A 26,012-nucleotide genomic window follows, 5' to 3' on the forward strand; every position below is an offset into this window, starting at 1 on the left:
AAAATGCCTACCCTGGCCTCCAAAGCCCCCCTGGGTTGATGGCACAAAGATGCTATTAAACCTCAGAGGAGCGTTTACTTTACCAACCACTGCTGCTCCCACTCTGCCCCTCCTCGTGCTGAGGGGAAGCTCCACTGGAAAGGGGGCAATGCCTGTGTGTGCGTGTGTGTGTGTTGGGGGTGCTGCTCTCAGGACACAGGGGATCAGCCTGGGCACACCAGGAGGTGCCTGGGGCTTCCGCAGACCTGCCTGACCCCTCAGTGCCCCCTGGTGGACACTTGGCTGCCAGCCAGGGGCCCACGTGGGGCCCGGAGGGGCACGTTTTCAACCAGGGCTTGTGGGACACTAGGGCTCAGGGTCCCACGGGAGCTCAGGCTCCCACGGGTGGTGGGAAAGGAGAACACGTGTTTCTTGGTCTAGGAAACCTACCACTGTTCCGGTGCTTTCCACGCCCGGTCTCTCCTCCCCAACGCTCGAGCAGGGCCAATACAAATGCCATTGTTGAGTCGGGCAAGTGCAGGGTGGACCCCTCCCTGAAGGGCACGGGTTTCCATGGAGAGGGGGGAGCTCTGCTCCCCTTCGACCCCGACCTCCCCTGAAGCCCAGCTTTCTCGTGCGCGCCTCAGCCTTGGGGCTGCACCTGCAGGGAGCAGAGAAAAACGGAGCTGCTGTGTCCGAAAAAGAAGCACGAAAGCCAAAACAGAGTAAACAATGATGTCGTTTATTTAAAATGTTTACTCCAAGAAATATATATAAAAAAAAAATAAGACAATTACAGCACTAAACCAGGCACCTTCGACCAAATCACAACCTCTTCTCAGGTTCTCCCCCTTCGCCCTAAACCCCTTCTCCCAAAGGCTCCTTCCTGAGCTGGAAGACAGGTCAGATGCCCGAGGGGTGGGTGCAGAGTCCGTGCCCAGTCCGGGCCCCTCTTTCTCTTGGGGTGCAGGACCACCCCCTTGCACTTGTCATGATTTTTTCCGCCAGTAGGAAGTTCATTTTAAAATTCTAAGCCCAAAGGAGTGATTGTGGCAGAGAATGGGGCCGTCTCCACTTGAAGGTATGTGTAGGCTGCTCTGTCCCTGGCCGGGGGCCCTAAATAGGCTGGTGGCAGGTTTCAGACTAGTCCCCTGGAAGATCGGAGCCCTGCCTCGCCAAGGGCAGCTCCTGCAAAGGGCCCGCACGACCCGACCCGGGGGTGGGGGGGGCAGGTATGCAGGTACCAGGGGCGAGGCGCCTAAGCCCCACTCCAGGAAGGAGACTGGTGTTTAGGAAAACGGACGGGTTCTACGCACAGAAGCGAGACAGATGGTACTTTTGGGGTGATTTGGACAAATCAGGTCGGTGTGGCAAAAGCTCTAAGGGTGCAGAAGCTTCTCCCCTGGACTACGGACACGGGACGCCAGAGATGAGCGTGAAATCAGACTAAGGAGGATGCAGGCCGGTCTCTTCGCGCGAGGCGGTGGGACCGGCCGGGACAGAGCCTGTCACGCGCCCTGGAAAAGGCAGAGGCCGCCGTAAGGCGTGACGGGGGAGGGGCAGGGGAAAAAAGCAACGACGACTAGATCATTTTTGGCATTTTAACATCGAGACACCGACAAGTGGTAACAACGGCAAAGCAAAGAATAAAAAAAGACCAATATGTAACTTTCCCCATCCACCCAAGTCTCACACTGAAGTTCTACCCCCATCTCCCCCCAGAAGCACCACGGAACTAAAAAAATCTATTTTAAAGCACCCAAACCAGTCCAGACCCTCTCGAAAACAAGAGCCCCAGCCAGAGCTGTCGCCTCTCCTGGGTCCAAGTGAGAGGAGGGGTTCCGGGAAAGGCACCTCGTAACTCACGCAGAGCAGCGCAACACCGGTGACGAGCTCGGGCAGAGGGCACTTGGCGGGAACGGGGGTGGCAGTCACAGGTCTGCGCAGACACGCGGGGAAGGGGGACTTCTTCAGGAATCCCAACTATTTGGTACCACGGCCAAGCAATGCGACCAGAGAGCTGGGTTAGTGGAACAGGAGCCCGAGTCTCAGAAACGGGGCCCGTTCCGGCAGGATCCGGCAGGGGAGAAAGACAGAAGCACGAAGGTGGTAAAGGCTGGTACACAAAGGGCTGAGCCTTCCTTGCAAGGACTCCAGAATGCACTTTTCGCTGCTGGCTGATCAATCTCTAATGGCGAGTGCTGGCGAGGCGGCCCCGGCTCGTCTAAGGAGCCTGGAAGCCGCCCTTGAACCAGAGGCGTTGTCCCCGCATCTGCCCACCCACACCCCCCCCCCACCCCCAAGTCCCCACTGGGTCCACAATCACCTGATTTTCATTTGGACTTCTTTTACAGCTAAAGTAGATAAAAATGGCTAAACACAGACCCCAAAGCCCCCTCCAGGGGGGAAACGGCAGATTCTACTAATGTCGCAGCCAAAAGGCGATGGGGCTTACAAGCAGCCAAGGACAGAAACAGAACGCCAGCCTCAGCCGGTCTACAAGAAGCAGGAATAGTGACCCGATGCTCCCGAAGCGGGCGGCCGTGATTCTGGATGGAGATCCGCCACCAGGACTGTCTATGCCCAGCTGCGGCCGCCGGTTCCCAGAAGGGACGTTTCTTTGAGTCCACGGGGACTCCTCTCAGGGAACACCCGCCCGGATCGCAACGCTAGTTACAGCTGGAAAGGGGTGTTCTGAGAAGTGGATTCAGGGGAGGAAGAAAAACAAAAACAAAAACAAAAACAAAAACAAAACCCCTAGATTGCTCAAAGTTTCTGCCTCTTTTGTAGGAATGGTAAGTCAACTATGAGCAGATATTTTAATTCAACATGAAAAGAAAAGGAAAAAAAAAAAAAAAACCACTTTGGAAAGCATACAGAAAAGGTAGTTGACGTTGAATCGCTTATAAAACGGAACCGCAGGGAGTCTAACAAAAATGCACCTTCGGTCAACTTTTGCTTTCTGAAAATTCCTTGTTCGACGTCCCGTCCCAGTGCACGTGGAACCGACAGCTGCCGCGAGAGGTGTGGGGCTGCAGAAGGCTCCGGGACGATCAGAGGGTCCGGGGGTTGTACTCTGGCAGCTTCTTGATCTTCTCTTTCTCGGCCTCGCTTTCGTCTCGTGCTATCACCAGGGAGTGGGCATAGCCCATGGCCACCTGGGGGAAGAGATCGGGGCTGGGATGTAAGCGGAGCCCGCCGGCTCATCGTGGAGGGGGGAGCGGACGACAGGCCGTCCGTAAGCTGGGCCGGCCACCCTGGGCCGCACAAAAGCCCTTTGCTAAAGAGCCCTGGCCAAAACCAAAGCCTTCCAGCCTGCCGCCAGGCAGGGATTCAACGCGGTCAGCAGAGACTGGCGGGGACACGGGGATCCTGCTCCCGGGCCTCTCTGGACCACAATCCCGCCTTGTGTGAGGGCACCCGCCCCATCTGTGTATCGGCGGACAAGGGCGGGCAGGCCGGTGGACGGAACAGCAGGGGCCTTGCCCCACCATCTGCCCTAAGGCCCGATGGGGCGCAGGCTCCGCCGAAGGTACAAAGCAGTCGTGAGCGATGCCCTCGTCCCCGGAACAAGTCTGCCGGGGCTGGCCTGTGGCCAGAGTCATTCAGGGCGAGAAGAGCCCACTGAGCCTGGCTGGCACGCCCCCGTGCCTCCTACTGCTGGCCTCTAGCACAAAGCAGCAGAAAAGCCGCTCGAGGAGCCATCAGACAAGCCTCGGCCAGGCTAACGAGACCGGGAGCAGGAAAGTCGGGTGCCGGCTGGTGGCACTTTCTCCACGGGCGCCTCTCGCGTCCCCCTGGCCCGGGAGTGCGTGCTCACCTGCTCTGTGAAAATGCCGTCCAGCGTCTTCACCTCCTGAGCCGCGGTGGAGGACTTAGGCTTGTGGTCCCCGTAGCCCTGGCAAAGCGGACAGAGACACAGGACTGGGCTCGCTGCGGCACGGTCCACAAAGGGGACGACGGCGACCTTGCTGGCGACTCCGGACCAGAGCCCCGCCACGCGTGACACGAGGGGAGGACAGCTACCCACAAGAGTGCTGCGCACAGGGGGCTGATTCCCCACTTGAGGACCCGGACAACCTCTGGGGGTTTATGCTATCGTGAGCACCTTCTGGGGGTGGCCGCTGAGGAGACAGCACCCTCACGAGCACAGGAAGAGTCGGCGGCTGTGGCCCTCGGGCTATGAGGTCACAACAACACTGGCCGTCCCCACCCTCGCCCCGCAGACTGGAGACTGAATCACCCCCACCCGCCGCCAGACTCCAGGACACCAGAGACAGAAGGCTCTGCCTGAGGACCACGCAGAGGGCGTCACGCAGAGAGCGTGGACACGGGGGCCTTTAAGGGCCAAGCAGACCCCTCAGGTCAAACCGAGAGGCTGACGGGGCTGGGGAGGAAGGGCCTCCCTTCCCGGCGGCATCTCTGCCACCAGACTCCCTCTCACACCTTCCCGTACAGTGAAGGCTTGCCTCCGAGATGCCAGGCCACCTCCTCAACCCCGAGAAGCTGCCCCAAAGTCCCCCTCAGTCCCCTCTGGTGGCTGAATCGGTATACGGGTTCCATCTCTGACAGGCCCTAGAGACATCTGTCCTGTTCTAAGAATGAGCCGCGAAACCCGGGCCAGGTTCAGTGTCCTGATTTCGAGGCTCCGCCCGGGGCTGACTCTGAGGGGCAGCTGCACATGGGCCCCCAGGGAGCCCCAGACCCAAAGTAGGTGCAGAACACCGAGGACCAGGCCACCGAGCCCCGGAGACGGCTTTAGGGACCAAGGAGCCCTGCCTTCCCTCCTCTCCCTCCCACGAGCGAGGAGGGAAGGGAAACAGACCGCCTTCCCCGCAGGAAATAACAAAGAGTCAGGCTGAGGATCAAATCGCAGCTAGAACGGGCAGACCGCCAGCCGAGCTCCACAGCCAAGCTGTTCCTGATGAAGAAATTAAAAGTTAAAGACTCATCAGGCACCAGAACCTAAGAATCAGACAGTTGGTTGGGGAAGGCCAAGTACGTGTGAGAAACCGAGGGCTATCAGTTCTCATCAGGCAGGCAACGGAGATTAAAAGCAGGCAACACAGACTTTGACTTTTTTAGGGAAAACGAGAGAAGAACGTCCCCAAATGACCTGCGAGGCTGGCCCCGTGGCTGCAGGAGAAAACCAGGAAGACAGGACGCCTGCTCACCACCGCCCGCGTGGGGCCCAACGACCCGCTGAGCCTGCTGACTTAAACCCTCCTGGAGGGAACGGGAGAAACCACCCCTCTCCCCCATCACCGGCATATGCAACCACGGCTTGCAAAACCGAGGGGGAAATGGGACCCGAAACTTCCCTATTTCCAGATTCACGACGGGGATGTGAAAGACTTTCACAATTACTTGAGAGGCACCGAAGGGTCTCTGAAAGCCGATGTGACCAAAGACTAGGGAGCGTCTCGGCCTTTCACGCAGATGCCCGTTTTCCTCTTGCGTGTTTGCGGGAGGCAGCCCCAGAGAGCCCAGACCGGATCCCCCCTCTTACCAGCTCCCCGAAGGTCGGCGATGGGCCCCAGCTGATGGTGCTCTCGTCGGCGGCCACGATGATGCTGCTCTTCCTGCGAAAAGGCAGAGGATGTCGCCAGCGCGGCCGGCAGCCCCCGCCGCCACGGACCCTCCCTGCAGGCTGCCCGCTCAACAGCAGGGTGTGGCTCGTGAGCATCAGAGTCCAGTCCCCCCATTACTCATTTCCCGGCAACACGCGCCGGGCCAACGGGCTTCTAGGCCCTCCACAGCGTCCCGTGCGGGCCCCAGAGCAAAGCCCCGAGAGGGTGCCAGGAACCGGGGCCCCAGGCCTTCCCCCCACCTCACCTCGGCCTGGTTCGAGGGCTGGGGCGGGGAAAACACACCGGGAAAAGAGGTCATCAGATCAGGGCAGAGAGCTGACTCTAAAGCGGGTAGAACGCCACAAAAACTGACGTGGGCGGGGCTAGACATCCGGGCAGATTAAAGCCATAGCCCCGAGAGACACGGCTCCCGTCCAACGACCCGGCAGCCGATTAACATAATCGGACTCCTCACCAAGAAGCGCTGCCTCACTCAACGGCGTCTGAGGTGTCCTCAAAATAAACCGAAAAGCACGGGCTTAAACGACGGTGTCTTCTCCGTGCGTCGGGGTAACCAAAATCCTACCACTATGTCCGGCTAAAAACCCATTAACCTGCACAGACGAGCGAAGCACACCAAGCCTCTGAGGAGCAAAACCCTACAAGGGAACTTTCTGTGGGTGCAGCAAGACAAAGCCTCTGTTCTAGGACCTACCAACCCCCAGAGTCTGAAACAGCCCCTCCCGCCCCAAACCCTGGTGCGTCTGATGCCCTGATTGGGGGACGGGGGGGGGGGGGGCGCTCAAAGGAAGAGGTGCCCTCCCCACTGTGTCCTCCGGGCCCAGGAAGGGGACACACGTCCCGCTCACCAGGAGACACTGCCACGTACCCGCAAGCCAGGCTCCGGATTCTCCAGCCGCACAGGTCCTGCACGGCCTTCGGGTACATGGTCGATTCACGGGACGTGTTGGTGGCCCCCCAGAAGAAGAGGCCGCCTGGGGAGAGGCACACATACCAAGAACTGAACTCCCCTCTCAAGGCAAGAGCATTGCACGCCGCTGGCAACAGAGGGGCGTTCTGGCCGGAAGAACGCGGGGGTTTCGGCCCGGGAACGCGCCAAGGACTACGGGGCTGCCCACCCGCCACGCCACGGAAAGCCGTGACTCGGTGGCAGACACTCTCCTCCCGAGGCCCCGATGGGGGAACTGGGCACGGGGTGGGGGGGGGGGGGGGAGTCACTCACCCACTTCGCTGACAGCAAAGGAGCAGGTGTAGCCGGCGTAGATCTGGGCCGCCCCGCGCCCGGGGAAGTCGAACAGCTTCACCAGGCGCGGCACCATCTCGTCCTTCTGTTCCGCGTGGCCCAGCCGGCCGTAGCCGCCGAAGCCCCAGGAGAAGACGCGCTTCTGAGAGTCCAGGACCAGCTGCGGGCGGAGAGAAAACGCAGGCTTGGAGCGGGCCTCCTAACCACCCGAGGGGTCGAGGGGGCCATCACTCCGTTCCAGAGAGCCTGGTGCCGTGGCTGGTGGTATAAAAGGCAGGATAATCCGAAGCTGCCCCCACGGCGGGGGCGGAGAGGGGGCGGAGGCAACAGGGCATTTGCTCTTTTTCTCGTCCGTAATTATTACTACTTTAAGTCTCGAGTCCCCTTCACGCCTCATCAAAAGCGAAAGGGTGGGTGGGTCTCCAGAGAGCAGGCTTGTTTCCTTCCACGGTGGAGACAGAACCGCACAAAACCGAGAGGCAAGGCCTGCCTGCCTGCGGGGACTCTGGTTTGGATGCCCCGTCCGCAGGTGGTCTCCATCTGGCCACTGGTGCCGGGACCACATGGACTTAATTTCATTGAAACAACTTAAGGCTGAACTTTTTTCCTTCGCGGCACCTTCAACGTTCAAAACGGACAGCCCATCGAAACCACTGGACGGAAGAGGCCAGCACGGGATCCACCTTTGCTTCCCCAGACGACACTGGGCAGAAGAGAACCGCGGATTTTCGACTCCAGGGGACCGAAATCTCCCGGTCCACATCACTGAGCAGCAGACAAAGCATCCCAGAGGCCGTGCCCGAGGGGCACTCGCCAGTCAGCCGCACGGTCTCTGGACTCCCAGCCCAGTGCTCTCTCAACAGAGGAGAGAGCCAACTTTTGACTCGCAGGCATCCTTGGGCAAAACCACCGTGAGAAGGCAATACAGACAGAAAGACGCATATCCAAAAACTGTATCGCCGTCTATCCCAAGTGATCTGCAAGGACACAGCCCTCACAGTTAAAAACCATTCAACACCCTCCATACGGGGGATCAGAAAAAGAAGTCTGTGAAGCTGTCGGACAAAGGCCAAAACCAGAAAGACACCATGAGCCCAACCAAAAAGTCTGTCCTTTAACTACGTCTACAGAAGTTAGAGAGACTATGAACAGAAGAGCTACACCCCGTGGGGTGAGGGGGTGGGGGTGGGGGAGTGCCTGGGTGGCTCAGTCGGCTGGGCGTCTGAATCAATTTTGGCTCAGGGTTCGTGACTTCGAGCCCCACTGTGCTGACAGTGCGGAGTCTGCTTGGGATTCTTACCCCCCCCCCCACCCCCGTCTCAGACCCTTCCCCGCTCATGCTCTCTCTCTCAAAACAAATTTAAAAAAGAGAAAAAAGGAAAATCCGCCCCGGAGCCACCTGAGTGGTACAAAGCCCGGGGAGAAGGGCAGGAGGTCTCGGACTCCCAGGATGAAGGAAGTCCCAGCCGAAGCCAAGCGCTGGGACACCGCAGCACACACACAGCCTCCCCACGGAGGTGAGGCTCGGGAAGCAGAGTTGAAAAGCCAGAAGCCCCCAAGTCTTACCGTGTGGTTAGCGCCACAGGCCACATCTCGTACAACCACGTTTGGGACTGGCAGAATCTGCCCATCTTTCGTCTTCTCGATGAAGATGGCCACCCGCCGGGGCACCAGCTCGCAGTCATACTCTATCCGCTGCGCCCTGGCGATGAACTTCCCGTCTGAGTTGTGTCCTGGGGCGACCAGAGCCAGGGGTCAAGCAGCAGTTGACGGCACCCCGCCCCAACCCGGCACTGGGGCCTCACGGGACAAGTCTGCCCACCAAGGTAATGCTTTTCCATCTGGGGCACAACCCACTCAGTATCATGAAATCGATTCTAAGGGGTTGAAACCAATTATTTTTTAAAAATGAATAGGACAGAGGGGCGTCTGGGTGGCTCAGTCGGTTAAGCATCCGATTTCAGCCCAGGTCATGATCTCCCAGTCTGTGGGTTCGAGCCACACATCAGGCTCTGTGCTGACAGCTCAGAGCCTGGAGCCTGTTTTGGATTCTGTGTCTCCCTCTCTCTCTGGCCCTCCCCCGGTTCATGCTCTGTCTCTGTGTCAAAAATAAATGTTAAAAAAAAAAAAAATTAAAAAAAAAAAAACGAGTAGGACAGAATAGGGAACACCCAAAGACACTGTCCACACAAGGACGTTGTTTTGTAAAAGTTCTTTGTTCGTGCTCTAACGTGAAGGGGCTGTAACACAGACCTTAATGTCAGCTGTGGTCAAAGTCAGAAGCTCCCGATTCGAAGGAATGGTCTACTGAGTATGGTCTGTGTACCACTTGGCCCCGGGGGAGGGGGGGGGGACGGGGGGGACAGACAGAAAAAGTTCAACACACAACCTGAGACTTGAGGTTCTATGACTTACTGGTAACCTAGATCTAGCACTACGATGTTACAACGTAGTTAATGGCACGTTCTCGTCTTCGCCTTGCCTGACCCAGTAAACGCGTCATGGGGGGTGGGGGGGGTGGGGGGGGTGGGGGTGAGCGGATGTGCCGGGATGCACTTCTCCAAGGTTACACTCGTATGTTCTAATTCTAAAAGGGATCTCTCTGGATTTGGACAAGGAGATTCAAAGCGGGCTTCAAAGAAAGCTGAGAGGTATAGCGGATTCCACAGATACACGTAAAGCCAGTATCTCAAACTCCTTTTGAAGAAGGATGTCCCAGGGAAAGGGGAGTCCGTACAAAGTGCTCCAAGAGCGGCCTGCCCACAGCAACTGCTCAGCGATCAGCCATTATCATGGTCACCGAGATCGTGTGGCTCTCCCTGAAGGAAAATCCACCTGCTCGCTTGCAGATCTGGGGCAGCCAGAGGCAGCAGGGGAGCAGACACATTTCCGGAAGCCGAACGGAACCACACTTCCGGTGTTTTGCCCGGGGTTGGGGATGGCACCGGGGCCTGTGGCCATGGAAACGGTTTCTCCAACAGCCTCTGGCAACTCCCTGGCAACCAACACTGAATGTGCGTAAGGGGCTGTTCTTTCTTATTCACTTCTGACTTGAGGTATATTTAGTTTCACAAAGTCACTGTTCCCTAAAGTCTAAGGCCAGCGAGATGCTCCTTGTTCTATTTATACCTTCTTCCATCTGCCTGCTTTTAATGACGTGGGGACCCAGCAACCCAGATCCGGGGGCCGCGGCGGATCCGGGGTGGCATGCAGCTAGGGAGCCAGCAGAGGGCGCCCACTCCTCACCTCCTACTCGCAAAGGGCTGGGGTGTGGGAAGGCGCCAGAGGGAAAAAAACGCTTTGGTGTCAGATGGGAGAAGAAAATGGAGACCTTGTAAAATCAGGATCCAGAGACATTTTCCACTTCCTGAGAACCGCTTTCTGAGTTCTCCCTTTCTACTCAATGAGATAGAAGTGAATGTGTTTCTGGAGGAGTACGTTCTGCTTAGGGACGAAAACAGGAGGGATCCCAGGCACTTTACACGGAATGGGGCTCATGTGTGTGCCTGAAAGAATCGCCCAGACCAGGGTTTGCAGAGCAGACTTAATCCTGTGTAATTTTCTCACTTTCAATAAAGGCAAATCTTTAAAATGTGAAACCGAATGAAGGCGCCTTTTTTTTTTTTTTTTTTACAACTCTGAAATCCTTTTACATATAAATGAATTCCCATTATCAGAAAAAAGAATCCTTTGTCAGACTGAGCCTGACTTACTCATTAAGGCCAAGCCACTGTGATGCTCCACAACCCTGTGAGTTAGGACATGCTGTCCCAGTAAATGGGAGATCCACTTAATGGATCAAGGCTATTATCTGCGATCAATTACCCACATTTCCAACATGTGTGTGCAGGCCCACACCGACTTCTGGCTCCAGATACGCAGTTAGATTACAGAGCTTTTAAAAAAGTGTTTCCATACCCAGCTGGCCATATTCAGGGCACCCAAAGGAATAGAGGTTCCCTTTGCAGTCCATTATCATACTGAATTCGGCCCCACAGGCCATTTTGGTAATTGGCTGGCCGTTGTACATTATCTGAAAAGACAAGACGGGAGACTCTCAGACATTTTTTAAAAGACTGATAAAAAGCCTCCACCTCTCGTAGGTCAGTGTGAAACAATTACTAGATTACAAAGGAAATTTAATGGACTCAGCAATTCTGAAGGCGAAAGCTTAGGATGCAGGTTAAGAAACACCCTTGTGACCCCCACCTTCCCCGCAGAGTTGAACCCCAAGACAGGGTTGATGGTGCCCCGATCCCTGTATCCCTCCAGATGCCCAACACTGTGCCCAGTCAACGCACTCACTCCTCAGCCGGCCAGCACGGGCAGGAGGGTGAAAGCGACAGAAACTTACCCACACGTGACCCCCAGACCTCACCTACTCACTAGCAGCTCGGCCTCAACTTTCGAGAGGAACTGTCTCACACTTCCCTCACCCTCCGCAGAGATAATGGCCTGACTGGTCTCCACCGTGTGGAGGAGACATAAAATGGCTCAAAGACAGCCAACACGAAGACAGCCAAGGCCCGAGGAACTTAGCGTGGGCTCGGGAAACACATCTCAGACAGTACTTGGAAACTGTGTTACTGCACTCATCAGTCAGGGAGAGCCCTCGCCAAGAAGCGTGAGCCCTGGGCCCTGCCCGTCGGTCCTGGCTTCCTTTAGAAACCGTTCCTCCTCGGAGCGGGTGGCAGATGAAACGGAGACGTTCCACAAATCGTTCAAACCACAGGTTAAGTTTGCCCACGGTCTCCTTTTAAGAGACGAGCGATCTGAGTCCCTGCCTTCATCATTAAACCAGACACTCACTAGCACTTGGCTGTTTTATGTTCATAGTCACGTTTTAGGTGCGATTCCTCCCTCCCCAACTTAACCCTCCGTTCCTGAGGAAGAAAAGACGGACTCCGGTCTGTGTTCTAGGCACCTGGCAGGGGACTTCACACAAGGTCAAAACTCAACAAGTCTTTGCAGATACCGACAAATCCCATCCCTAGAACATCTCTCACCTTCTTTGGAATAGTACAGGCTGAAGAACAAGGCCTCTGTAACAAACTCTCCGTGAGAGAGAAAAATCGTTCTCGGTGTGTGTTTCAACCGTGAGCGTATATCACATCTGCTTTAAAGCCTGTAACGTGTGCATTCCACTCAAAGACTCTAGGCTCGGTTTCTACGAGACATCAGCTACACTGCAGGGAGAGGTATCTGGTCCCACCCCAGAAATTTCTGCACAACAGCAAAGAGAAAGGCCGCAAGACTGGAGCGGGTACCTGTGCCGGGCTCGGAACAGCATCTGTCTGGTTGCCGAGGCCTAGCTGCCCCATCTTGTTCTCTCCAAATGCAAACACGGAGCCTGTTTCTGGAAGGAGAGAACAGTATCACTAAAGGGACAAAGAACACTGAAGGTTTTGAACTGGATTGGGAACCAAGGGCTCCAAAACAATAAAAAGAGCTCCTTTGCCGGGAAGAGCGCACAACTGAGACGGTGTCCTGAGCGGGTGGAGCGGACGAGCTCGGAGCAAAACCCCTGCACAGCCGGGGATGAGAGTGCAGAGGCACACAGGGCACGGCCCCGGCCTCCGCCTCCCGGACGGGCTTCCTACACCGGCAGGCAGGCAGGCAGCTGAGGCGGCCAGCGGCTTCAAGAGGCCCACCCCTGGGGCCCTCTGGGCACTTTTCTGATCCTGACCGAGAGCCACAGAGGCAGCTCTGTCCCCGTGCCCAAGGTGGATCCTGTGGCCTCGTGCCAAATGTAGAAGGAGGCCGCCGTTCCTTACCCGTCAACGCCAGGGTGTGGTTCCGCCCACATGCCGCAGACACAATCACTTCGTGGCTGAGACCCTCAATGAGTTTGGGGGCCTCAACCCTCTTGGTGTCACCGTGGCCCAGCTGCCCCTTCTCATTTCGACCTGCAGATCAAGAGCGAGACGCAGAGGGAAGAGAGGGTGGCCAGAGCAGCGTCACGGAAGGGGCAGGCACGTGTGGGTCCCCTAGAAGGTGCCCTCCACTCAGTGGCGGAGATCGAGGCGGAGGAAAGGTCCGGGTCCGGCTCCTCTGTCAACGGCCAGCCTTTCGAGACCCGCTCGGATGGGGTCGGGTGACCAGGGGAAGAGCCACGGTGCCTTCCCCAGGGACCTTTCCTCGGGCCGCTGCCATCTACTTCACCTTCTCTGACCCCCTTTTCTGTGATGGCAGCTGCCCCCCGCCCCCCCCCCCCCCCCCCCCCCCCCCCCCCCCCCCCCCCCCCGAGAGCCTCTCAGAGCCTTTCTGAGGCTCTGCTGCTCGGTTCGCCCTGGGCGTCCAACACAAGCAGATGAGCTCACGGAAACTCAGTCCCCGCTCCACCTGCCAGACAATTCCCTCGTCCCCTTCTCTCCGAGATGGATTTTAAGAGGAACCATTTTCGACACCTGCCTCACAAGAGTTTAATTACCTCAGTGCCCTGGGCCTCTTCCATGGGCCATTTGGAGCATTTCTGCCCGTCATTTCTTTCCTTTTATCTGCCCTGGAAACGATGGCCACCAAACAGCGCCAAGCCCACCTCGTACGGACCGCCCTCCACAGGGCCCTTAGCCGTGGAGCCGCGGGAACCTCGGTTTCCGACAAAGGACGGGACCGTGCGGACCACAAGCCCCTCCTGCCAACGGGGCTGCCTCTGCCTCTGGAGCCCCGCAGGCTGTGAACCAGCGGGGAGGCAGGGCCGAGGGGGCCGGACCCTGCCAGAACCTTCCACAAGACACTAGCCCCTGGCAAGGCTCTTCGGCTCCAAAGCTCTTCGGCTCCGGCCCCTACACCTGCCCTCGTTTCCAACACGGGCTACGACGGCTTCCAAATCAAACAACTCTACGGGCCCCTCACGGGTCGTCCCCCTGGCCAAGAGAGCCATACGGTGGGAGCCACGTATCGGGGAGATTTTACGGGGCCAGAGTCAGGGCACTGGGAGGGAGGGGCAGTTCACACCCTCCCTGACGACGAACGTGACCTCTGTCACAGGAAACACGGAGAGCAGAGCACGAAGGTGAGGCCCAAGCCTCCTAAGGGCCTGAGAAGGAAGTTAATGGCCGGCTATGAGAAACTCCACCCTCAAATCCGCACAGATCCCAGCACCCCCCCCCCCCCCCCCCCCCAGCAGGAGCGGCAGAACCCTGCTTCTACCGGGAACGGTACAAGTTCACTGGGAAGGGCACTCTACCCAGCACGGGTGCTGGGTGCGGCTTCTCGGCCACCCGAGACGCTTGGGGGGCTGGCAGGTGTGGACCCCTCGAGAGCGACGGGCTGAGCCCTGATGCTTACAGACACCGGACAACGCCCCGTGCCTTTGCCTGTGGCTGACTGTGGAACCGGGTGGCCCCCCCCGCCCCCTCACCCTCGGCGGCAACCGAGTCCACTCACCGGGACGCGGGGCTTTGCTCTGGGGCCAAGTTAAGTGGCCAGCCTCCAGCATCATGCCCTGCCCGCAGGGTCAGCACAGGGGACAGTTTTAGAAGCACCACGTAAGTGAAATTCGGTGAAGAGATCAGAAATCCGCTATTTCAAGTTTGGAATTCTGACAGACCGCTGTGTTTCGGTGTCAGAACACCAGGCAGGAGGGGTCCTCGGGGGGGTGGGGTGGGGGGTGGGGAGGACACGGCGCTGTGCCAGTCGGAGAAACTGAAAACCTCGGCCGTGTCAGCACGGCATCCAGAGACTAAAGTTTAAATTTGGGCCAGACACCCTTGTTAGCTGGTTTTTTTTTTTTTTTCCCCAACAGAATCACAAAATTAGCAGAGTGCAGCGAAGACAACAGATGTTAATATATTTGGACTTTGGTACAGCAGCTCATGAAATTGCAAAAAATCGTTCAAACAGACCGAAATAAAAAAGGAGTCATATGGACTAAAAGCTAGCCAAAGGACCAGAAACAAAGGGTGGGGACCACTGCCAACACACCCAGCTGGAAGAAGACTCCAGGAACTACCACAGGGCGTGGGGCTAAACTGAGCCTTAGTCGGTACCTGGATCAACAATCTGGAAGAGGAAAGGGGCGGCAGCGCGTGGCGTGGAAGCCTTCCCGAGGGGACACCGGAGGACGGCAAGGACACCACCGCCGAGGGGCGCACACGAGGGGGTCCAGCAGCCGGAAATCGGCCCGGCTGAGAAAAAGCACGCTCAGCTGTCGGGAAATCCAGTAAGAAACAGGCACCGAGCAACCCAGCCTGTGGGCCTGTGATCCCCGGAAACAGAGGCACAGGACTGCAGGGACACAGTGGCCGATGCCGTGACGCGGCCCATGGCATTTCAAGTGGCAAGAACACAGGTCTTACGTCAACACTGAGCCACAAAGCAAGGGGGGGGAGGGGGGGCTGTCTGCCCAGGGGACGACGTGCCTAAAATAGGAATTCAATTCTAGGTGCCTCAAGATCAGAAAGATCCAGATTCAGCCAGAACGTTCAGGAAAAGGTTGCTTAAAAAAGAGGATTCAGAGAATTAGGTGGCCGGGTACAAGCGCATGACAGGGCAGTGGAGGAAGGGGCTGCACTCACTGGCGGGAAACAGGAGGGACCAGCTGGAAATCAGACGGAGCAAATGCGGCTGCAAGAAGGCCACCCTTCCAGGCAGACCAGACGGAGGGGGAGGAAGTCAGCCCCGTGGGGGGCCGCCTCCATGAGCCACCCTGACCCGCCCCGCCCCCGCCCGGACTTACCCCAGCTCCACAGCGTCCCTTCCGTGGTGATGAGGAGACTATGGGCAGCACACGAACCCGACACCACAGTCCGCACCCGGACCCCCGACAGGCAGCCGTATCTATGGGGCCCCCACAAATTCTGACCGAGATTGCGGTAGGCAGCTGCAAAGGGAGGAAGGCAAATCAGACGCCCGCGGGGACTGGCTGGCGGAAAGCACCCCGAGAAACGTCGCCAGCCACCGAGGGCTCGGTCTCCTGGGACACAGAACCCTGGGGGCGCGGCATCCCCCCCGGCGCCGAGAGGCCGCTCAAGGAGAAAGTTTGCGACTCCAACGGGCGCCAGAACTGGTGCCGCTCCACCTGCGTCGGGGCCCCCAAACCACAGGGACCTCAGACCCTCGCGCACCGGCTACCGAGCACGTCCACGTGCAGCTGGCCAGAAAGGCACGGTGCTCTCCCTCCTGTTGGGAGCCCAACCCAGGAAAGCTGGCGGTGGACCCCCGGTCTCCTCCCCCCTATCCCCAGCGTCACCCTCCCTCGTCTGCTCTCCACCTCGGCCTCCCCCCCTGCAGCCAGAGGCTCCTTTTGGGGTCTGAGTGTCCCCATCCTCCCCAGAACAACCTGCCCTCCTCGCACACCTACCAGGCTCTGTGCAGGGGGAACGGCTGACACCCCTCCCCCTACGTGGCTTCCTGCCTCAGGGGTCCCACCGCAGTGGCCAGGTCATGGCCCCCTGCCTTTGCCGTGTACTCCCTCCCACAGAATGCCCTTCCCTGTCCCCTGCTTGTTCTTTATTATTTTTTTTTATTTACAAAAAAAACAAATTTTTAATGCTTATTTATTTTTGAGAGAGACAGAGACAGAGTGTGAGTGGGGGAGGGGCAGAGAGAGGGAGACACAGAATCTGAAGCGGGCTCCAGGCTCCAAGCTGCCAGCACAGAGCCCGATGCGGGGCTCAAACTCACAAATCACGAGATCATGACTTGAGAGCCAAAGTCAGACGTTCACCAACTGAGCCACCCAGGCGCCCTCCCCCTGCCACTTGTTCTTTAAAACTCATATCAAGCACCCTCTCCTCTGGGAAGCCCTCCCTGACCACATCCCCCTACAGTTTGTGGTTCCCCGAGAACCGTGAGGCTGATCGCAGCACTCAGCCTACTGAACTCACGTGCCTTCCACGGTCCTAGCAATCTGAGGGCCTCACCAGTGCCTGGCACCCAGGGAGCACCCAGGAACACTGGAGGGTGTGTGGGCAGGAGAAAACAGCTGCCTCCTTCAAAACCCTCTCTTTTCCCTTTTGACAGACAGGGTGTGGCCAATTTTGTGCTTAGTATTTTTAATTTGGGGTTCTCAAGGACAGAGACATGAACACGTTTCTAGGCCCGTGGGGGCCATTATGAAACGTTAGCTGCTGCCACGTCAACCGTCACACTGATCTCGATGTCCGAGCTGATTAGGAGGCTGATCAGTTATCAGGCACCAGAGGAAAAGCATCTGCGAACCTATGCTGCCCGTGCCCCACCAGCAGAGGGCGCCAAGCATATCCTCATGAGTTGCAGAGGCCGCCCAGGCAAAGGGCCGCTGAAGTCCCTCCCCCATCAGGCAGCGGGCCCTGGGGTCATAAAGGCACACAGCAAAGTCCCTGAGCTTCTCCGCCCTGAGACACTCCTGCTACTCAAAGGGGGAAGAAAACCCAACAATTCCCTGCGACAGAGCAGACCGAAAATGACAGCCTTCGCGGGTTATGTTCAAGTCTGTCTATCGTGAAGGCAAAATGAATTGGGGGCACGACTGACGTGTGTCACCTCTGGGAACAAGACACAGCGCGCGGGGACACCGCGGAGGCGAGCGGTGCGGCAGCTGCCCCGGCGTCGCTGAGTGGACCTGCCTCACAGGCGGCCAGATGGCTCGGGTTCACCAAAGCATCTTCCCTACGGCAGCTGTGGGGCAACCTGTGCCCAAGACGCCGGGGGCCCAGCCTCCGGGGAAGCCTGGGAGGGCGATCCAAGCCACAGTCAGTGCCCCGCCGCAGTCCCGGCTCTTCGGCCAGGCTGGCGGTCAGGGAGAGGGAGCACAAGTCGCTGTGTCAATCTGTAAACGAAGTGGGCGTCGTGCCGATCCAACGGGATCTGGGGCAGCCTGCACACGGGGGTTGGCGAGCTCGCCTTCCGAGGAGGCCAGGAGACACAGAAGGGAGGCCCTCCTTCCTCCGGCTTTTGCACCAGTGGTAAAACAAACCCCCTGCCCTTGCATTTAGTGCCCCGGCAAGGTCACGGAGGGCCAAGAGGTATTTTAAGATACTTACAAAGGTCTGACACTGGTCAATCTAATTACATAAAACTCCATTTAAAGGGAGACCGATCAGGGAAGCAAAAGCCGGAAAGGGAAAGGACACAAAGGCCTAAAAACAGGCCCAGAGTGCCTTGAACCAGGCCGGGAAAGCGGATCTCCAACCACAGGCTGGTTTCCCTACCTTCTCTGCCTCACAGGGGTGCGGGGAGTTGAGCCGGGCCCGGCAATCCCGCCCCACACGACAGCCCAAGCTCTGCTCTCCTCCGGCGGCTACTTCCCCTCCCTGGGCCTGATGTGGAACCGTGAGCGGGCCACCGGCCGGAAGAGCACCGCGAAGGGACGTGGCCCGCTGGCAGGGCTGCAGAGGCATCAGCTACCCCTCAGGAGGGGCTTCCCGGCCCCCCAGCCGCGGGGTGGAAGCGGGCCCTGCCCGTCGGGAACCCCTGCCGTTTTCACGGAATAAGACGACCTTCTCTGCCCGTCCTGAGGCACCAGGGAGTGTCAGTGTGCAAATATTTGTTCACTGGGCGATGCTGGGAAGCACTTTGGGAATCTTTCCAAATGAAATCAAGAAGCCATAAAATGTGGCGATGTGCCAGCTTCACGACGGGCCAGTAGCTGCCTGAGGAAAGATACCAACTCACTAAAAGCCACTGGGGACCAAAAGCTGCTTTCTTGGGACTCCTCTGCTCCCTCCACTCCACACACTGTCACTTGCTCTGTCCGACCAGTTCCTGCAATAATTTGACGGCTAACAAAGAACTGAACTCAGTTCTGTAACATCTAAGGAGTCTGACGCGCGGTACGTGACAAACGTCTTGGATGTCTGACCAGCCTCTCTGTTTTCATGAAAATAACTGACGTGAGAAGGAGAATGGAAAGAAGGGGTCAATGTTATTGGTGGCTATTTATAATCTTCCCGTTTAATCCTAAATGCAATCGGGTTTGTTAGCACAGAATTACGAAGCGGGAGACCAGGGTTCTCTGGGAGCCCCCAGGGGGGTTCTGTGGCCTCGGGCAGGTTGCTTGGCCTCTCTGATCGCTTCTGTAAATGAAGAGGAGACCCACCTGGCGGACGCCCGCCAGAATCACCCAGAATCACAGAATCACGCGGGAGAACTCGGAAACCACGCCTCCTACCTTGTTGCTTAGGCACTTCTTTTCGACCAATCAAGTCCCAGTTGGTTGCCCCAAAAATCAAAAGCTGCCCTTTGCACTTAGACCCTTCGAGTTTCTACGGAGACAGGGAGAGAGAAAAAGTATTAGCTTGCAACGTGGCTTCTAGCTTTCTAAGTCTGTCCAACGACAGCCAGAAACAAAAGAAAAAAATAGGAATTCGTTATTCACATGCCCCCCCCCGCCACCCCCCCCCCCCGCAGCTCGCACAGCGAACGGAGGCTTGAGGTGGTCACTGCCTCATCAGTGTGCATAACCCCAAACCTGCCCACGGCAGCTCGCTCCTTATGCCCAGGCTCACTGTTACCCTTTGATTTCTCTTGAGAACGATCTTTCGCAAAAAACATAAAAAAACATTTAAAAAAAAAAAAAAATCAACCAAATGGCATTCCCCTCCACCCTGCCAACTGCCTATACGGGTATTCGCGGGAGGCCTACGGCGGCACACAGGAAGAATTACAATGGATGACCTTGGGGCTAGGTCTGCTTTGCCCACGGCCAACATGGTGTTGCACGTGACTCCAAGCCTTGGGAGCCCCGAGTCACCGGTGATGTCGGACCCTCCCTCCGGGTGCTGCCCCGCGGTGCCAGGCGCCTTTCTGTGGGGAAATCATCAGAGCACCGTGTGACATGGGAGAACCTGGCTTCGATGGGGCTGGGTTTGTCCCCACTGCTGGCCTGGGAGCCTGGGTAGTGGCAGCGAGTGGGACAGGGAGGGTTCCAGACCCTGGTACTCCGGTCCAGACCCTCAGCTGCCCAACACAGAGCGTGTGCGGCCCTTGGGCCGTCGATGGGAATATGCACTGCTTTAAAACGCCACTATCCAGTTTGGGGTGGCCCTCGTCAGAATATCCTCAGCAGTCTGCTGCGCGTTTTCAAACAGCAGTCAGGTAAAGACTCACTTCTGAACCACGCGCTGGTCGGTTCCTTACGGGCCGGGGAAGGGGACGTCCCTCTCATCCCCTACCGCACCAAGCCCAGAACACTGAAGAGAACAGTTTCTTCCTATTTACAGAGCTGTTCTTGGAAGGCCTGATGAAAAAAAGCCACCCGGTTCCAGTCATCATAACGTCTAGGCGGTGGTGGCCCTGGCGGGACATCTGGCCACACGATGCATGCGTTTTTAAGAGGAACGCACCTTCGCGGGGACTCAGCGTGACCCAAACCCGAGGCCTCGGACACGCCACAGAACAGACCCCGCCATGCTCACCCACGTTTATGGGGCTGGAGAAAGCCAGTCCGTCTACAGGACGTGTCCTGCGGGCAGAGAAAGCAGCACGCGAAGGGGAGCCAAACAGCCATGAATGGAGAAGGGCTTCACAGGCTTAAATTATTTAGAGAACGACCTTAATCGCAGGGCAGTCCCACCCCACGGCACCCACAGACTCGGATTACTTGAACGGGAGCCTAGTTTCCCTTGGTTATCTCCCCTTCTTTGTTTAGCTGGCGGGCCTGGCTGGAACATTCTACAGATCTACAACAGCAGAGGATGAGCAGCAGCCAGTGGGTTTCGTCAAGCTCCCCAAGGAAGGGGCGGCCCTGGGTCTCTGCCCAGGTCACCGGCCAGCTCCCCACCACGTCTCAGGTGTGCGTGGAGAGGGGAGCAGAGACCAAGGAGGGCACTAAAGCACGGTGGGACGAGCTGCCGGGCCAGGCGGGCAGAGGAGCCCCGGCGGGGGGGACAATGTGACCATCAACCCGTGACATCGAGAGGCATTTGCTAGAGCAATAGCTCGCAGGTGGCCCCTGCGGACCTCTGCCACTCCATCAGATGGCCGGACCTTCTGCCCTGGCCCGGGGAAGGGACGGGTTTCCTCTGTGACCCGCACCTGCCAGCAACTGCCCATGGATTCTGGCTCACCGAGCCAGCTACGTGCTCACACAAAACTCCCACCTTCCCGATACGAGGTGTGTGCAAAGCCTCGGTCAGTGGAGTCTACTCCAGTCTCTGTGGTCTGATTCCTACAGAGAGACTGTCCTCTTACTCAGGTTGTTACATCACGGGCCTTACGTCCTCACACATGAGGTCAAAGTAACAGACTTGATTTCACTGCTATTATCCACACGGTTGTTTGCCATCCGTCGCCGACTTTGTCCATAATTTAATTCTCCCCTTTACCTTCTATGAAATAAAAAATTAAAATGACAACTCCTAACGCCCTTTAGATCACAGCCTATGTCCCTCCTGGTCACAGACCTGAGCCAGGCCATCAGGTAGGAAAGACCCCAAAGCCTGCTGGCTCCCAGCCAGAGGACCCCCCCATGGCTGTCAGGGCTGCGAGCCGGAGGCCAGGTGACCCTGCAAGGTATGATCCAACCTTCCCTGATGGGCCAAGAGATTGCTTTTTGCGTCTAAAGGCCAGGTGGCTATGAAGCCGGTCAAACAGTCTCCCAAACAGGATGAGTGAATTTCACTTCACCTTGCTGCCTCCCGTAAGCTGGGCCGAGATGAATGGCCATGGCAGCAAAACGCACAGAGTTTCTCTGATCAACAAAATGGGGTTTCCGGTTCAAAGCGATTTTTGAATTACTGCCCAAGTGCAAGGAGCATGTTCATGAGGCTGAGAGTCAACCTTTTCACACACATCCTTCTAAAAAAGCGCTACCCTTGGCAGAGAGAAGATGGTTCAGAGAAATGGCAGCAATGACAAATTTCCTAACGGGCTATCAACTGAAACAGACTTCAAGCTCGCTTTTCAGTCGTATTTATCAGGCCCTTTCAGATGGAGCAGACCTGTCTCAGGGTCTACAAAACCTTAGCAAACCAACACTGAAGGAACTACAAAGACCCGGACGGCTTGGGACACTCACTTGTTTTCCAGGATTCTGCCAAGGCCGTTTGAGTCACCCACGGGCTTATGGAGCTCACAAGCCATCGACCCTAGACCATCATAAAACGCTCACCTCACAGCACTGCACATAAACCCCGAAGAGAGCATTCCCTGACACTGAAATCCTATGAGATGTTTTACAAAAACACAACACCTTTACTTACTCACGGCAACCTTGCCCCTCGACCACACAAGCATCTGGGTTCACCTTTCCGGAGTCCAACTTATGCAGCTTACGGTTCCAGACCACTCCTGGCAGCCGCTCTCACACACACCTCCTTCAGGAAGCCCTCAACAGCGGTTGAAAACCTTCTCTGAAACAAGCCAGGGGCTGCTGGCAGCCTGGGGCGGGACAGCTTAGCAGAAGGCGACCTTATGCTTCCCCTGGAACCCAGGAGCCTGGGGCCAAGCAGGAGACCCACCAGGGCCTGGCCTGGACTCCGGACCCAACCCAAAAGATGCTAACAAGAACTTAAACCTCGGCGTACTCACTTTCCATGAGGCATCTGAACCCTCAGTATCCTAGACGCGCTGAGCCTAGGAGGGTGCGGACTGGCCCCAAAGGAAACTGCTCTAATGCTTAACAGGCCCCTTGTTTTTTAAGGGGATGGGGGAAGGTACGCGAAGATCTGTACAGAAGAACCAAGAATTTGAAAGATCCTAGAGATGTAAATAGAAAGCAAAAGCAAGCTGTGGGGGACTGCCCGGTCTGTCTACCCCCAGGGATCAAAGGAGTCGCTCAGTGAGACTGAGAAAGTGCCGTTCCCACCAGACAAGCCAGCCACGCACAGTGCTGGTGGAGAGTCATGTGTGCCTTGCACGCACTCTCCCTGGAACTACACTCTTTTTCTGTTTGTTTAATGTTTATTGATTTTTGAGAAAGAGAGAGACAGAGCGGGAGCCACAGAATACGAAGCAGGCTCCAGGCTCCGAGCTGTCAGCCCAGCCGGAGCCCCACACGGGGCTCAGAATCATGAACTGAGAGATCACAACCTGAGGGGAAGTCAGACCCTTGACCGACTGAGCCAGGTCCTCTGAGGACTGAGCCTCTGGGACCACACTCTTGGGCGAACCTTGGTGTTGGGGTCAGAACCTCTTCCTTCAGGACCAGAAAGCTCGCGCTCAGTCAGGCGGAGTGGAGCCCTGCAGCTGAAGGAACTCACGCACAGAGAACGCAGCTGGCCTTTTTGTTCAGTCTCCTCCTAATACACCAGGACTGGAGCGGCCAATGGCTACAGTCCCACACAGAGAATGAGGTCTGTCAAGGGAAAGCCGTTCCTGCGCCCCAGTTTCTCAATGCTGTGGCTAGTTCCTGGCACCGTCCAGGTCCCAGACGCCAGGTGAGACATTCCACTGACACAGGCTCTCCCCTACCATCTGATGGGCTGACCCTTTCAATGAGAGGGCAGTCATAAAACATTTTCACGGGACCCCTTTGCACAGGGGTTAAGGATGCCATCAGAAAACACCTGAGCCCATGTGGAAATCCACCTCCGTGTGATGCTGGGAGAGGCTCTTTGAAACTCTGCGCTCCAGTTTCCTCATCAGTTAAGTGGATGAAGAAATGCATCCTTTTTAACCGTTTAAACACTGAGCGCTTTTGGGGGAAAGCACTCCGGTACTGTTAACCCTTACACGCCCTTTGGGGACATCGAAAGGCCTCTCCAGAGCGTCTACACCCTAAGCGGAAGTTCTGACTCTTTGGAGGTTATCTGAAATCCGGTGTCAGCTCTGAGACTCTCCCAAACACACGTCCCACAAGAAGCCTGTGGGGTTCGAGGATCGCAGGCCCCGGGCTGAGATCTCCGGCTCCGCAGGGTCTTGCAGGCGCAGGAGTTGAGCTGGTCACGACCTCAACTAAGATCTTACAGGCCCCACGCCAACCAGCGAATTCAGCCCCGCTCAGGGCACTGGAGATGCTTCCTCCCGGGGGAAGGGGGAGCGCCACCCGGAGCCCCCGCGCCCTCGGACTGCGAGCGGCGAACAAAGCCCAAACACCTCTCAGCCCCGGGGGCTTCCCGACCCCAACGGCGGGGGTTGGGGGGGGGGGGCTCTCCCGAGCATGCGCCCTCGCACCCCGCCCCGGCGCCGACCGCCCCCGCCTCCCCGGCGGCGCGAGACGGCGCAGGGCCGCACGAGGCATGCGCGGCGGCCGCCAGGCCCCGCCCCCCCGGAGCGCCGGAGCCGAGGCGGCGGGAACCTCAAAGCCCCGGCGCAAACCGCCGCTCCCCGCAGCGCCCCGGCGGCCCCCTCCCGCGGCGGCGCCCCGGCCGAGCGGCAGCCGCGGTGGGGGGAGAGGGGGCTGGGAGCGGCGAGGGCCCGCCGCGTCGCGGGCCGCACCCGGCGCGCGCGCGCGTCCCCTCCTCCGGCCCGAGACAACTTGCAAAAGTCTCCCTTCCCGGGGCGGGAGGGGGAGGGGAGGCGGAGGGAGTCGGCTCGCGCGGCGCCGGGGGCGGGGCCATGACCCCCTCGCGCGGGCGGGCGGGCGCGGGCTCCGGCCGCCCCTCCCCCGGCGGGGGCCCGGGGGCGCGCGCCCCAACGGCCAACTGCCGCGCGGGCGGGGGCGGCGGGGTCGGCTAGGCCGCGGCCCGCGCCCGCCCCCGGCCCGCGCCCTTTTGTTGTGCGGCGGCGGCGGCGGCGGCGATGATTCAGCCCGCGGCCTGCGCCGGCCCCGCCGCCCCCGGCCAGGACGCGCAGTGACGCGCCGCGGCCCCCCGGGCCCCCCGGCCCCGCACTCACGACGCGCTCCTTGGTGTGCTCGGGCTCGGTGATGATCACGGCCGCGCCGCCCGCCTTGGCCGCCGCCGGCCGCGCCGCGCGCTTGCCCCCGCCGGGGGCCCCGTCGAGCTCCAGGCCGTCCTCGTCGCCGCTGCTGCCGCCGCCGCTGCTGCTGCTGCAGCGCTCGGGCCGCTCGCGCTTCCTGCCGGCCGGGCCGCCGCGCTTCCTGGGCCCGGCGCGGGCCGTGCCGTTGCCCGAGCTCGGCTCCTCCCAGGCCGCCGCCGCCGCCGCCTTCTTCCTGGGCATGGTCGCGCTGGAGGAGACACGGGGCAGCGGCGCACAATGGACGGGTTATAAACTGCGCGGGGGGAGGGGAGCGCAGCCGAGCCACCGGCCTCCACTTCCTCCCCTGCCCTCCCCAAAGTGGCGGCCGCGGGGTGGGCGGAGAGGGGGCGAGCCGGGAGGAAATCGCGCCCCTCCCGGGCCCCGGCGCGCCTCCTCCGGGGAATCCCGCACGGGAGCCCAGGTCTCCGACTGCAATCCGCGTAGGGAAAGAAAAAAAATGGAGACCCCCCCCCCCCCGGCCCATCCTCAAGTTAGGTTTGCCTACAACGCATCACAATTGCAGTCTGGTCCCCGAAAAAGTAAAGGGAAAGAAAAAGCAGCCTCCGATCCTCTACGTTCTAATTAGAGAAGGCTCCGGGATACTTCAAAGATCCCCCTTTGAAAGCGCTCCCCCCCCTCCCTGGCCGCCCCACCTGCTGCTTTTGTCTCCGCGCCCCCCTCCCCAAGCCCACTCAATTAAATGCAATTCTCTCTGCCGTCCCCCTCCCCCGCCCGAGCCCCCAATTCCGCGCCAGCCCGGGGGTTCCGACCTCTGGCTCTAATTAGCCTAATCCCTCGGGGTGGGCTGCCCCCGGCGAGAGGGGGGCGAATAAAGCCGGCCCCCAGCCCCAAACACCTGCTCGCACAGACACGAAAAATAAAAACTTTAATGGTGCTCAACTCTCCCGGCCCCTCCCCGACCGTGCGGCCCAGCCGGTCCCTCCGATCCCGGCTGCAAAGTGCCCCGCTCCGCCGCTACTTTCCCCCAGCGTCCCTGCGCTTTCGCCCTGTCTGCTTTTTTTTTTTTTTTTTTTATTGATTTTGAACAATGGGATCTCTGTCTGTCTCCGATTAAACCACGTGGATCCGCCTTCCTTCCCCTTTTTATTCATTCAATCCCCCAACCCCCCTTCTCAGGTTTTTTTTTTTTTTTTTACCTTTTCTCCTTTAAAAAAAAAGGGGGGGGAAGGGAGGGGGGAAAACTTTCCCAGATCCCGCAAACTGAACGTTGTCGATTTTGATTTTCAGTCCCTACCTGGTTGGAGTGATGAGAAACCGGAGAGAAAACGGAAGAGGAGCAACTAAAAGACGTACCGGAGGGCTTTTTTTCCCCCCCCCGGCCCAGATCAGGGCTCCAGCCCACTCACCAGATACACTTAAAATGTAAATACGAGCTTCCAGAACAAATGCTACAA

At 58.3% G+C, this 26,012-nt stretch overlaps 1 protein-coding gene across 2 annotated transcripts; it reads right to left on the minus strand.

The window, feature by feature from the left end:
* Nucleotides 1-705: 705 nt before the first annotated feature.
* On the minus strand, nucleotides 706-26,012 carry RCC2 (regulator of chromosome condensation 2). Of its 2 annotated transcripts, XM_023258202.2 has the most exons (13): nucleotides 25,853-26,012; nucleotides 24,514-24,805; nucleotides 18,908-19,001; nucleotides 15,494-15,637; nucleotides 12,588-12,719; nucleotides 12,081-12,169; nucleotides 10,732-10,846; nucleotides 8,380-8,546; nucleotides 6,793-6,973; nucleotides 6,439-6,544; nucleotides 5,489-5,561; nucleotides 3,800-3,877; nucleotides 706-3,137 (listed from the first exon to the last, which is right to left on the minus strand). In XM_023258202.2, exons 2-13 carry the CDS (start codon nucleotides 24,796-24,798, stop codon nucleotides 3,033-3,035), a joined length of 1,569 nt encoding a protein of 522 aa, XP_023113970.1. In that variant the 5' UTR covers nucleotides 24,799-24,805; nucleotides 25,853-26,012; the 3' UTR covers nucleotides 706-3,032. The 2 variants fall into 2 exon arrangements, with proteins under 2 accessions (XP_023113970.1, XP_023113972.1); XM_023258204.2 differs by lacking the exons at nucleotides 24,514-24,805; nucleotides 25,853-26,012 and adding an exon at nucleotides 23,266-23,334.

The sequence above is a fragment of the Felis catus genome, chromosome C1 (assembly GCF_018350175.1).
Source record: "Felis catus isolate Fca126 chromosome C1, F.catus_Fca126_mat1.0, whole genome shotgun sequence".
Lineage (NCBI taxonomy): Eukaryota > Metazoa > Chordata > Mammalia > Carnivora > Felidae > Felis > Felis catus.

Excerpts from the sequence above, each read along its gene's own strand:
- RCC2 (XM_023258202.2), bottom strand. The coding sequence starts at position 24,798 with ATGCCCAGGAAGAAGGCGGCGGCGGCGGCGGCCTGGGAGGAGCCGAGC. Across the intron at positions 6,974-8,379 it reads CCTGTGGCGCTAACCACACG|CTGGTCCTGGACTCTCAGAA; the intron begins GTAAGACTTGGG and ends CTCCGCCCGCAG. Across the intron at positions 6,545-6,792 it reads CTTTGCTGTCAGCGAAGTGG|GCGGCCTCTTCTTCTGGGGG; the intron begins GTGAGTGACTCC and ends GCCTCTCCCCAG.